The sequence below is a fragment of the Amblyomma mixtum genome, chromosome 2 (assembly GCF_055824585.1).
Source record: "Amblyomma mixtum isolate Tamu chromosome 2, ASM5582458v1, whole genome shotgun sequence".
NCBI lineage: Eukaryota > Metazoa > Arthropoda > Arachnida > Ixodida > Ixodidae > Amblyomma > Amblyomma mixtum.
The window spans coordinates 62982085-62995680 of NC_143013.1; the positions used below are offsets into that span (position 1 = coordinate 62982085).

Consider the following 13596-nt stretch of genomic DNA (forward strand, 5'->3'; position numbering starts at 1 on the left):
AATGCCGAGTGACAGGAAGCTTTTCTGGGAAAGGTCTGTAACCTTGTTACGCAACAACAGCAGGTGCATTGGCAAAGCGTGAACGTAGTGTCATTGTAAGTTGTTCATTACAATCTTAGAAGAAGACTCACTCGAAATTACAAAACTTCACTAATTTAAGCGCTCAAGACTCTCTAGAAAAGCTTGAAATTAAAACTTTTTTAGTGAGAAAGAAAGGTCTAGACCCCTCTTTTGATGGTAGTGGGCCAGTCGCCTAGCACTGCAACACCAGATCAGTTGGACTTGTATAAGGAGGTAACAGTACGTCGTCTCGAGCAAAATAAATTTACAGTCTATTGCACAGTTAAATAGGGATAAATACTCACCTCTCTTTTTGGATTACGTTGGGTACCGATTCAAACATGGCTGTTCAAGTACCTGTTCAAGACCACAGTTACGGAATGTGAAGGCGCAGGTATGTATGTACCTTAACCAACCAACGCACCCTGAGAAGCCCGAGTACCAAGCCGGAACATGACTAGTACCCTTTTTTGAAAACCGATTGGTAACCGGCCTGCAGTGGGAGTCGAACTCACTACTTCCGGAGCCGAGACCAGTGCTCTACTAGGTGGCAAGCAAATGATTAATATACATTCGTGTGGGGTTCCCTGTTACAGACAACGGCGATGGAGCCCTTATCGCTTCTTCTGGCTAGTGATTCGTCAATGCTGGAAGGAGCACCTGTGGGGAGACGCTGTGACGTTGCTGTATTACTTATCAATGATGCTGCGTATACCACTTTTCCAGTAAGTGTGTGGCCTTAAGGCGTTTTCACATCCCTCTGATGAATAGATGATTTTTATTTTAGTTTCACGATGCTGCTGAGGGACATGGGTCAAGTAGGTATCCTCGTCACATACAAAAATAGAAGCGAAGAGAAATGACTGTGAAAAGTGCAAGGGTGGAGTATGTGTAAAAAGGAAGAAAAATGAAAATACAGAAAAGTTAGGTTGAAATTCTGGGGCAAAACAGATAGCTTAAAAAGAGACAAAACCAAAGAATTTACATTTTTGATTGTTCTAGGAGAAAAAGAAAGCTGTGTTCTTTATGCTAAAATTCCTGTTCATAATAGTTGGGGTTAGCAGTGAGATCTATCGGTCAGAAGAGCCTTCACGCGCACGGAATGTTTACTTACCTTTGGCGAAATACGTCATTCGGAAGAAATGGGGAACGATTGATATTGGAAGCAATTACTATTTCAGACGTTACTCGACCATAGCGAATGAGTTGGTCCTATTCTATGAGTTGGTTTTATTCTGACCCTCTAATAACTGAGTCTCGCGTGATGACAGCGCAGTCCAAGATATGTCTGGTCTATAAATGTACGATAAAAATTTGTGCTTAACGTTGCACTCTTAAGTTTTGTGTTTATATGACACAATTTACTGCGGTTGTTTCTCTTACCAACTCTTACCAACTGAACTGATTCGACAGAGCAATGTCAGGGCAATTGTAACTTTGTGCATGTTGAATTGTTGCAATAAACATGAACAGATCATGGGAAATAATTCATATTATGCACACCAGCACACTTTTCTATTCCTATTTCTGTTCATCTCTAAAAAATTCTCGAGCTCTTATAGTACAAAAATGTAGAAATTTTAGCGAGTTGTTAGGGATCCTTAAGTTGCAGCCCCACAAGGCGAACACATAGAAGAAGAAAGGACAGAACGATGTGCTCTCGAAGCGATTGAGCAGTGACATCCCAATTTCTTCCTGGTGCAGTGGTTTACTCGGCGACGACAAGGGTCTCTCTTTTAACGAGAGTGTTCTCCTCCTGTTCACTTCGTGTGCGGCTGAGTGTCTCCTGTCAAGCACCTACTCCTATTACATGCTTTGGGCTCAGCTGAGGGCGCAACTTCTACTTCAGACAGCCGTGTTCAAAAAGGTGCCCGCATTTTTTTCTCAACCTCAGCAGCGGCATAGCCAACGTGTCTTTCGCTGCGCTCTATCTGTTCCCAACAATGGGAGTGCAATTCAGGCCTCTGCGCATAAAAAGGTCACCTGCGATTCTGCAAACCTCTACATGGGGCAGCTGCGACAACAGTTGTCTGGCAAGGCCGCACACGTTTTCATATATATATATATATATATATATATATATATATGCAACATATGTGTGTGTGTGTGGGGGGGGGGGGGTTGCCAGAGCATGAAGTACTTGACTGCTTAAAGCAGTATACCTATGCGAAATATACGCTTCGTTAAAGGACTCGACGTTTCGATCGGAAGACCGATCTTATGTATGTATATGTGCAATGAAAAAATAAGAGCGAGCAGGCTTACTGCGCACTGTTTGTGCCAGCGGACATAATGCCTGTAGCTTCTCTGCACCTTCTGGCTGAAAGAATATTTAAAAAAACTGCTGAATGAAGCTGCACGTTTGTTTATAAGGGAAAGCAACGTCTGTTGGCATTGTTTTTAACGCACTTTTTGCCCCAAGTTTCGAAGCATTGGTCGCTGAGAAATGAGTAATACCCCTGTCAAGCGCATAAACTGAGTGCACTTACGAGGAATGCGCTTCGACATCAGAAGTGATACTTTAGGCTACGCAGTGCTAAGCGGGAAAGCCAAATGCACTCTTAGTAAAAAAATGAGACAGGAAATGGACAACATTTTTGAAGAGTCTGATGAAAATGAGAACAAAAAAATTTTGAAAATTTTTTGTTCGACGTGATAGCGCAAATAAAATGACCTTAAACACTTATAACAATGAAAAAAAAATTGAAATAGAAGAAAGGGCCAGGACAAGCCACGACTATCCAGGATTTTGACAACATACAAGATGGCAGCGCGCTGCGGAGTTGCATCTGATCGCGTTCTTTTGTTGTCTTGCTTCGCGTGTAGCTCTAACGAAGAAATATTTTTAAGAACAATGTTACAGCAAGTAAAATAACAATTTCAACACTTTTTTATGCACTATAGATTTAGTCGCTGCTGGCGAGGCTACGCACTCGGCCCTCAAAGTGTGTTCTGTGAACGCACTCCGACCAGAGTGCGCACTTCAGCGAGTGCACTTTCGTTACGCCGTTTAGCAGCGCTAGAGTGCACTTTTAGCAAGCGCTACATTTCGTAAAGGATATTAATTAAGGTGTATTAATTATAGTTGTAATTAAAGTAAGGGGTACAAATTAAGGTGTGAGCGCATCGCATTTTGTGAGCGAATAAACCAGACAAGCACTCACACACTATTTCTTAAGTTGAAAATTAAATTTGATTAACAAAGGATATTATAGTTACAAATATGCGATTACTAGTCGTTAAAATAGGTGGCGGTTTGAAGCACGTGTTTGTATCCACAGTTGTCATTTGGTGCCTATTAGGAACTAGAGCTTCGGGCATTCTTTGCGGCGCCAACCACGTGTTGAAACTCTTGGTGGCACTGTTGTGTTACACTAGATGCTGAAGAGGAGTGGATGAGCACGTGCACAATCCAATGGGAGAGAGCACCATGCATTCTCAGAATTTTTCTGATCCATTAATTCTATACCATGACTTGCGACAATCGGCAGATGCGAATTGACCGTAGAGCGGATTTGGGAAGAAAGACCCTATCTTCTCACTTTACCGAAATTAAAACTGAGCATGAAATAGCGAGGAGAGCTGTTCGTGGTTATTTGATTATTCATTAAATGTACCTGCCAAAGACCCACAGACAAGTTTATTACATAGGAAGGAGCATCGACACACAACAATGCAGAAGAAAATAGGCAAGCAAAGAAAGGTGCAATACATAAATATATAAGTACAAGTTAGTAAGAGCATAATGAAACAAGAAAATATCAACCAGTAATACGCCTGTTAAATTTGCACTAAACAGGAATCTGAATCGTCTTTTTACCACGGGAACTCGATCTGCACGTTCCCGGCATTCTTAGAAACTTCTTAGAGGAAGACTTAGAGAGAGATTCTTAGAGGCAGACGCGTGGCAGCTTCGCTTTCGCTTTCATTTTGTGATTTAGGTTTCCGTGAATAAATAGATCCAGTCAGAGGCTACATACCCATAAATTAGGCTCACGGAAATAAAAATACGCGTGATCTCTTTGTTTCCTCCGATCGCTGCGTACCCTCCACCGATGGCAGAGCGGCGAGCCGCCACTGGACTGGCTGAAAGGTTTTTTGCCTTCTTCAACCGTCTGCGGTGAGCTCAAAAAGGGCGGGAGCCGGGACGTTTAATCTGAATTAAGTTATGGAAATCGGCTGCACAGGACAACAATGGGAAGTTTCTAAACACGCTCGGAATGCGTATGTCTAGTTACCGCGGTAAAAAGACGAGTTCAGATACCTTTTTAGTGCACATTTAATGAAAAACAAAATAAAAACAGCATTTGAGGAATAGAAAAATGCGCTTACAAAACAAAATAACCATACAGGTGAACGAAACATGCACAACCAATGACCCATGCTTCAGAGACATTTGTGTTAGGAGGTCCTGAAACTTGATAAGGTGCATTTTTGTAGCGATGGTAGGTTATTCCCATCGACTGTAGTACCAGGTATGAATTGGTATACAAAAGCAATAGTGGGGTATTATAATGCCTTTAACTCTGAACTGAAGATTGTGGCGCGGGTAGAATGTTTCGGATGGTTGAAACCAATCGTCGCTTAGGAAAACGTGGAGTTGCGCGATTTGGTAGGGGTTCATGACGCTTAAACCACATACAAAAAAAAAAGACGGACAATACGAAAGGTCAGCGCTTGTCTTTTCCTTACCTCTCTTCTTGTCCGCCGTGTTTTGCGGTGTTTTAACATCATGAACCCATATCAACCAGGTTGCTGTTTTGTGGATGCACAGAATCGGTTCTGTGGCCCATGAGAATATCGGAAAAACTGCGCTTATGGATGGGCCGGTCAGCTGACAACGTCGCCAGTCGCCTGACAATGAACAAGGCCGAATCCATATTAGGTGGTGGGTCGGGAGATGAATGGCTCTTTGAAAGGCTGCGGCGGTTCCTGAGTATCGCTACAATGCTTCTAGAGCACTATGGTATCGCTCGAGTGCTGAATTCGGCGCCGGTGTAACCGCCTTCCACGTGCAAGTTATGAAGGTTCGAAAGTCGTGTTCGACTTTGCGAAGCTCAAGAATGGATTTCGTTATTGGGCGCGCATCATCAGCATGGGCTCCTCGGGGGAAGACTTTATCGTTCCCCGTATTTTCAGGAACTACAGAAAAAGGGCCCATGACCTTTAAATTCCCTACTGTTTTAATAAATGAATAATAAGAGTGATGAAACAGTATTAAGCGAGTGAAAAGCTTATGTGCCCATTGGTGAGAGCAACGGATATGTAAAGAAATAGTAAATAGTATGTTCGCTCATTTGTTGTGATATTTACAGGCTTTTGAAGCCCATTTCATTTGCTGGGTTTCAGATTTACGTGCCTTGTAGATAACTGTACGTTTTCGAATGTTATGTTATAATGAGTGCATTTTGAACTGCATAAGGGCTTTCACTGGTTATTTTGATGAGATAGCTTATTCGTTAGTTTCTGTTTTTTTTTTCTAACTTCGTAGTGCTTTGTATGATATGTAAGCAGTGCTTTTCGCTTGATTCCCAGTTCCGCTGACAAGCTTACCTTGCTTGGCTAAGTGGGCTGGGAAGTCATTTTGCACATTAAGGTGAATAAACAGTTACTATTAATACTAGTATTATTATAAACGTAATTATTATCTCCGCCACTTGACGCACGCTTATCTTGCATTCAGGTCACTAGCTTGTCGGCCGCGTGCGTGGCCTCCAACACGGCGGGTCACGTCTGCTCGCTGCTCGTTTCCGACGCCTGGGCCATACCCGTGGCCTGTTGCTACTTGTCGAGCACTGCCGTGGGTTTCCTGTGCGCAGTCATCGCCTTGGGAGCTCTGGGCTCTCAGATCGGCTACGCACCCGCTGGCGCCTGCCTCCTCTGGCTCCTGGCGGCAGTGATCGCTTGTTTTTGCATGGAACCGCTGGTTGACAAGTGCAACGTACGTCGATTTACGATAGATTGCATCAACGATGACTATTTGGATGTAGTGAGACGGGGTCAGAACTTCTTAATAATATACAAAGATATTTAAGAAGGCAGAAATGTCTTGAGTATATGAGACACGGCAGCCACTCAAGGTAGTAAGTGATGTACAGGTCATAGGTCATTCATTACAAGGACAGTAACATGAACTATATCGCCACCACGCTTGGATTATGGAAAACGGGCTGTAACTTATTCGCAGTTTCAGTTTATTTTCTATTTTTGTAGAAAAAGGGAGCCGGTGCTAAAGCTTCCAGATAGAGCTTGACAAAGGCCCTGGAATCGAGTAATACCGTAGAAATGTTGAGCTTATCTGCATGCGAGCTGAAAATTGCAAACCTGTTTTATTTTAAGTAGTAACGAGCTCCAAATTTGTGATCGAATAGTTAAAAATTTTCCATCTATATTGTGAGTGCTGCACGAAACCCGTATACTAAGCATGCAGACAAGCAGGGAGTATTTAATATTAATGACGTTGCCAAGGCGATACATCCTGCAGTATTGCAAATTCGTGAGCAATATTATTACTTTCTGTGCATCAAAAACTTGACTGCTGGAGCTAGTCGGAAGAGGAAAAAATATTTTTGTGGTCTTAATAAATAATGACATCGTTTTCTAGGTCATTCCCCATGTCTGAAAGGAGTAATTAAGTTGTTTAAGTGTAAATATAATAAAATGCACAGGGGGTGAAGAATAGTGCGTTAAATGTATTGCCGTGTCTTGAGGAAAGTGAACGGCTCTAAGTTATCTTTTTAGAAAACTAAGCGAGTGTTTTCCTTCCAGACTAAACGTTGCTTAAAAGGAACACTTAAAAGAAACAAGGAACATCTAAGAATTTCAAGAAAAACATGCTCCAGATAACATTTCTTATAAAGAAGGTACCTAACAGTATAAATATCTTTATGAGTTCCCCACTAACACATTTAGGGTTTTCAGAGCTTAAAACTATGAAACTTCGCGAAACTGTAAAACTGTGATCGAAGCCAAGAAAATGCATTATATTCATTAATAATTGTATTTCCTATTATTGGAAGACACTTCCCTGAAACTCCCAAAGCATATGGTCTATGTACATCTAAGTTCAAAAACATTCTATTGTGCATAAAAAATTTTAGGGACGCTTAAGCTGCGCCTTAAAGATATACAAGTTAGCGTTAATGAGTTAATGGCCATGTATGCCGAATTGGTAATACTCGACTTCATAGATCGCTAGGAATATATTCATAGATTCACAGGAATTCATATGATTCATAGATCCCTGGGAATCCTCATACCACTACTGGCGCAGTGGTGCAGCGGTCAAGCTATGCGCCAGTGCCCTGCGATGGGAGGTGCTGCCACCGGTGGGGCTTGTGAGACAAAGCAACCTCTCGCGATCAGTCATTAGTTATCAGTCATTAGACATCAGTCATCGTGGCAACTTGCCACGATGGTAAGTTTGTTCACTACCCGGTGGGCAGGTTGTGATGACGCCAAGAGGTCAAGAGGCCTAGGTGTCACACCAAGGTTTCTTCTGCGATAATTTACGAAAGGGCAAGGCGGATACTCTCTCCCCCTCTTCCTCAGGGCGCCAAAATTCCGTATGCGTGCTCCGGCCGCTCCGGTTTCGAGGCTTCAAACGGTCGCCGACGCCGACACCGGGCAATTTTTGTCGACTGGGGGTACTAGCGCTCTCGCGTTAAAAGGGCGTTATTTATTTTATAACACTATAGCCGTTCACCAGAAAATCCGGTTTCGGAGCTGTCGGCGCCTGCTTTGGGAGCGAAAAACCATGGGCATGCTTCTTGCAGGTGGTCTTCAGAGACCAACCTAGGAGGCAAGGTGAGCCACATATCACGTGACCTAGCGGCGTCATCACAACCTGCCCTCTGGATAGTAAGCAAGCTGGCCACCGTGACAGGTGGCAGTGAAATTAATAATTGCTCGCTCGTGAAGAGCAACCTGGGCTCACCGCTAGGAGCACCTGCCATCGCAGAGCAGAGGCGCATCGCTTAACGAGGGGCATGAGGACTCCCAGGGACCTATGAATGTAATGCAGAGAATGACCTTCTGGATATATGGGGATTGAACTATTACGCTATAGGGCCATACCCTTAAGGCAGAGCTTAAGTGATGATGGGCGAGAGGTAAACTGCGTAATGGCAGAAGTGCCATAATTATTTGTTCGATTTGTAATCGCAGGCAAATTATCCCGAAAACGAGAAAATAATTTCTGAAAATTCGAAACAACCTGCACTGCCGACAAGTGGACTGAAAGAGTTTCTTCACACGGTTTGTCCACAGTGGAGCAGTTCCTGGTGTTCTTTTATTTTTGCACATTGTTGCACTATTATTGGCTCATTTACGTAAACTACGCGAATTAAATAATGTCTGAAAATTTCATGCCGCTTAAGACTACGCTCCGATTTTCCCACTGAGGCGATGTGGTCATCGACCTGGACTTTGAGAGTCAAAGTGGCAGTGGGGGCTCGACATCTGAGCTTCACTGATTAGCAGCCTGTGATAAGGCGACAAACTTGCAAATTTGGTAAGAGGTTAGAGCGTGGCTATCAGGCCTGCAGGCGTCCGCTCTTGCATGTTGCTTATTGAGGCGCTGTTGAACTACTAGGCCTGGCATAATGACCTTAACGATGTTTTTGGAGATTACGGACAAGGACACAGTCAGCTTCATGAAACTTGACTTCTATTTTTCATACAATATTTCGGGCCCAGCCACATATCAGACATTCGGTTAAGGTAAGTTAGGCTTCGGAAACTCGTGCACAGGTGGCTTGTTTTAATGTACGGGAGAAATTATCATATATAATTGCTAAGCTGGAATCACAATGAACAATCCAGTGCCCAAATATCTGTACTTAACTCTTTGTAATACCTGTTTTTAATGTGGTGGTGCTCTTGGCATTGTTTTAATCTGTTTGCAGAAGGTACTCTATAAATGCCGCGACGAACGGCTGAGGAAATTCACAGACTTCCTATCGTCGATTCGTACGATCAAAATGGCGGCTATGGAAGGCGTATTCAAAAAGAGCCTTCTTCAACTCCGAATAAAAGAAATTAATCAGGCCTACCACGTCAACAACTTGGACGTTCTTGTCGAGACGATCCTCAGCGCTTCCAGCTCGGTGGTAAGAAAAATGACGCATGTTACTGACAGCAGACTTTTTGTTCGTTAGCCAACAGTGATAGGCAATACTTATTGTGGTGTGTTGTATAAGAAGCGTTATTACTAAGAACCTCTTTGAGGCCGCGCAATATTTGCTGGTGCTATTTGCTGGCGCAATATTTGCTGGTGCTTCACCATACATGCAGAAGTACCTATCAATAAACTCTGCTCCCCGTAGTCCGAGCATAGCTGCGACCGGCTATTGCAATTCCCGAGCTCGTGCGCAGAGGCTTGAAGTCGCGTATATTTCGCGCATTAGCAGTTTTGGCTAACCAGGCCTTGAATGTTTTGCCTGAACGGGAGCGTAAATTGATAAAACCCGTACTTAAAGCCAAAGATGCCCAATATTTGCAATAAATTTGGGGATTTGTGAGGAATATAACGCCGTACAACGAAATTGAGGTGGTTTTTTGCCATTGAAATGTCTCTGCGAATTCTGAAGTTGGAAAGAAAGGCATGGCTCATTCGCACATTATATTTGTCAATCGTTTTCGGTCATAAATTGTCAAGAAGTCAGTTTATATCAGCAAAAGTTTAATTAAAACTGTCAACTGCCCCTCTATTCAAACTTGAGACGTCCACACCGAGAAGGACTGGATGCCGCCGTTTTAAAATGAATATCGGTGTTTGCCGCCGTTTTAAAATCAATGTCCGTGTGGCAATACCTCTGGGATCGGCGAAAAAAATTAGGCGCCCACGCGTGCAGTTTACTTCCGAAGTCGGCTGGTGGGGACGGCAGCTTTATTTCGTTTATTGGTTGTTTATAGCTTATAAAAGCTCTGTTTTCGGTGAGAATAGTGACCGTGTCGCTAAGATTGTCATAGGCTATGTATAGAGGCCAACTTCGTTTTGTCCTTAGTTTCACTTTATAAGTAAGAAAGAAACCAAAAGGAATACTCTTTCACAGCCAGGTCTTTTCTGTGTATAAGCCGCGACGAAAGAACGATGAGCGTTAAAAGAATGTTTTGCATTTACTATGTATGGCCGGTGTTTGTTGGTTCATTTCATAATGCGAGTAGTTTGGTTTAATTGCTAGCAATTGACGAAGAAGGCTTGTGGCGAAGCTGTCTTATTTCTGCAATTACTCTTATTTTTCGAATCCATAGGATTACTTTGCAGTCCGCGCTTTAGTTTCCTTGTACATATAACTAACAACGTGTGTTCACTTGTTTGGCGGGCTGACATAAATCTAACTTCACTAAAGAAATGCCTAGACTGCGAGGCATCCAGATTGTTTCTTAAACTGTGCAACTATATATTTCTAAGTTTTCCACCTTATTGAGTTTAATGTCGATTGCGGCTTATTACTACCGAATAATAAATTGCCATAGGTGGCGTTACTTGAGAATATATGTGTTATACTATTATATGAGAAATTATCAATATATTAGCAGTTTATTACTCGGATACAAGAACTGTTTGAATATAGTAATTGCACTACATGCTTTTGAAACTTTGTTACTGAGACCTTTCATGCAGGTAGGATGAACTAAAGTGAACGTTTCTTCGAAGGTTCTAATTTTATGGATGCATGGTAATAAAAAGATACAATTTTCACTGCCTCTGTTTGCCTGCAATACGAATTTGCACTTGCGTATTTTTGTGATTTTCAGATGATGATACTTGCCTTCGGCGTAGCAAGTTTTACGAGTCCTGAAGCGACATTCAGTCCCGCTATTCTGTTTTCTTCCGTATACACCTTGTCCCTAATGGATGCTCTGACAAACACCATGCCCTACGTCATCAAGTTCAAGAGCCCGGTGAGAACTGGGTCTGGTGCTTTGTGATTTCTCATTGAAAAAAAAAAAGTACAACATTGCGAGTTTTCGGGGGGATGGTTGCGTGCTGTACCGTATACAAGCATACAAGCAATATTCAGCAAAGATAAAGGTACACCAATCAGAAACAGAGACAAAGTCCTGCAGAAGAATTAAGTCCTTCTTATACTTTTATTCACCTAGTCATAATTTGGCTTAGCATTGCATCAAGTTCTCAAAAGTGATGTGACAGGTACAAAAAGGAGATTACGTATGAATAGAATTTTTAACACGAGCAAGCGGCCGCAACTAAATTCCATTTTTTAATAAGCGGGCGTGAAACTGATGCAAATATGCACATGGCATTTTACGCCTTTATTTTTATACCGTTTAGTGGTGTAAACAAGTATTGTTTCCCTTTTTTTTCAAGGCTATTAGAAGCTCCAAGAGACTGATTTCTTTCTTCAGCGACGAAGAGTACATCACGGGAGGAAATGAAAGCCATGAACATTCCCCACTCACCGGTGGGCGCCCTAATTTATTCCTCATGTACGTTAAAGTACCGCAATGCTGGTGCTGCATAACCTTGAGAATATATTGCATGCAGTAGGAATTGGTAGAATTATCAACAGACTTCGCATCTGGAAGGATCAACACAAACAGCTCAATTACAAAGAAAGAAGCATCATCTCATTTAAGCTCCACAAAGCTTCATCATATCCGTCCGCTGCAAGTTCCCTTCCTGTTGCCGCTTCCACAGCGCTACCCCCCCTCCCCCCCTCATGCCCGGCCGCTGCAAGTTTTCCACATGCAGTTTTAAGCGTCCAGTCACACGTGCCACGCTGTTAAACACGACCCTTCGCTAGCTAGTCCTCACACCTCGTGCGGTGTTGTGTAACGGGGCGAATTACATAATCCACGAGCCCACACGTACGCCAGTGCCGTGAAACGAATAGAAGTGGTCACTTGATCGTGGGATAGGCCACGCACCGTGTCTTTCCGCAGTACGGTGCAGATATAGGTGCCGCTGTAATGCTGTAAAGTGGGCATAGCCCCAGCTGGACGTATTTTAGCTGATTCATTTGCTTCACTAATTGAGCGCTAATTTTGAATGAGGGCACATATTCAGATTACGAGTACATGGCGCGCCCGGTTACGACAACTTTGGAGGGAGCGCTTCGCGTTTCGCAAAAATACAGAAGACAGACACGAAAGTTCAAAGGAGAGCGTGGGCTGTAGAGGCAAAAGAAGTTCATACTTAATGCACTCAGAGCATGATGGATGATTACCGCATTGGTCCGAAACCCAACGCCACACTTTCGCCACATCAACGAACCTTTTCCTCCTATGAGCCAGCATCCCTCAAAAGGGGAGAGGAAGAACGTGAAATAAAAGATGGTTAGGTTTGGTATTTGGGTTTAACTTCCTAAGGCAGCTCCGGCTATGCAGGTGCTGTAGTGAAGGGCTCCGGAAATTTCGGCCACCTGGGTTTCTTTAGCGTGCACTGACATCGCACAGTACACGGGCCTCTAGAGTTTTGTCTCCATCGAAGTGTGACCGCCGTGGCCGGGATCGAACCCGTGTCTTTCGGATCAGAAACCGAACGCTATAACCACTGAGACACCATGGCGTCTTATGAAAAGAAAGAGAAGGGAGGGATGGAAAGGAAGCGTGGAGCGCACCCCCGATATCGCCTTCCATGCAGCGAAGGTCAAGCGGTGACTGAAAGCTGGTGATAAGAAAAACAAGCACTCTGCTCGCAGATAAAGAACATCGGTCCCTGACCGCTAATGGGACCGTAAATAAAAGGCTGGTGTCAAACTGTTAATAGCAATAAGTTCCAGTTCGGGTGGAGATGCTACTGGCGTGCCGCTACCTGGACAAAGGTTGAAACATTTCGGGCCAGCGGGCCGCCTGTTTGAGACCCCCGCTGTGGAGAACAATCGGGTACTTTGTATCGCTTTATTTAGGGAGGACGGCACCAGGCAAATATTTACTGCTTAATAACTTGTGTAGCAGGTTCTCGCTGTCTTTTGTCCTGTCTTTTCTGTGCCTTCCATGTCCTTGTTTGTTGCGCCATTACCAGTTTTTTTTCTTTGAACATGAACCAACGCGTCCAAACTAGAGTTTTACTTGAAGAAAACAAGACGTTAATGGCGCAGCAGCCAGCACTGAGATTTCCGTACAGACGCGGTTTATGTTCACAGGAAACTTCTTATCCACGGCGCAGCTGGCGGCATTGCCTTGGAAGCCTGTTCATTTGCCTGGGCCAAAAGAGACAGCCAGAAGCCTGTCCCCGTTCTGACCAATGTGAACTTGCGAATTGAAAGTGGCACCTTAGTCGGCATCGTCGGTCGAGTAGGGAGTGGGAAGTCGTCGCTTTTGTCAGCCATTGCCGGCGACATGAGGCACTTGAGCGGCTCTCTAGAAATCAGTGTGAGTTTTCAGTTTTTTTTTGTGGTTTCCTTGCACGTTGTCAAAATAAGACAAGTATTTAAAGTAGACAGATGCACACGCTTCATTTTAAGCGTACAGGCAGACCAAGATGTTGTTAAGGCGGTATCCCGAAAATGATATTGGAGCAGAGGCTCTGATAACTGCCTATTCGTTCAAGGCACCGACACGATTGGC

General features: G+C 43.6%; 1 protein-coding gene across 1 annotated transcript in view; it reads left to right on the top strand.

Moving 5' to 3' along the window:
• Position 1: 1 nt before the first annotated feature.
• Positions 2-13596, top strand: part of LOC149359531 (multidrug resistance protein mrp-7-like) — a 51032-nt gene continuing 37437 nt past the window's right edge. Inside the window, exons 1-7 of the mRNA XM_089567696.1 lie at positions 2-33; positions 1765-1927; positions 5744-6001; positions 8967-9170; positions 10822-10968; positions 11396-11489; positions 13196-13401. Coding sequence (XP_089423822.1) covers positions 2-33; positions 1765-1927; positions 5744-6001; positions 8967-9170; positions 10822-10968; positions 11396-11489; positions 13196-13401 — 1104 coding nt within the window. The remainder of the gene's footprint in view (positions 34-1764; positions 1928-5743; positions 6002-8966; positions 9171-10821; positions 10969-11395; positions 11490-13195; positions 13402-13596) is intronic.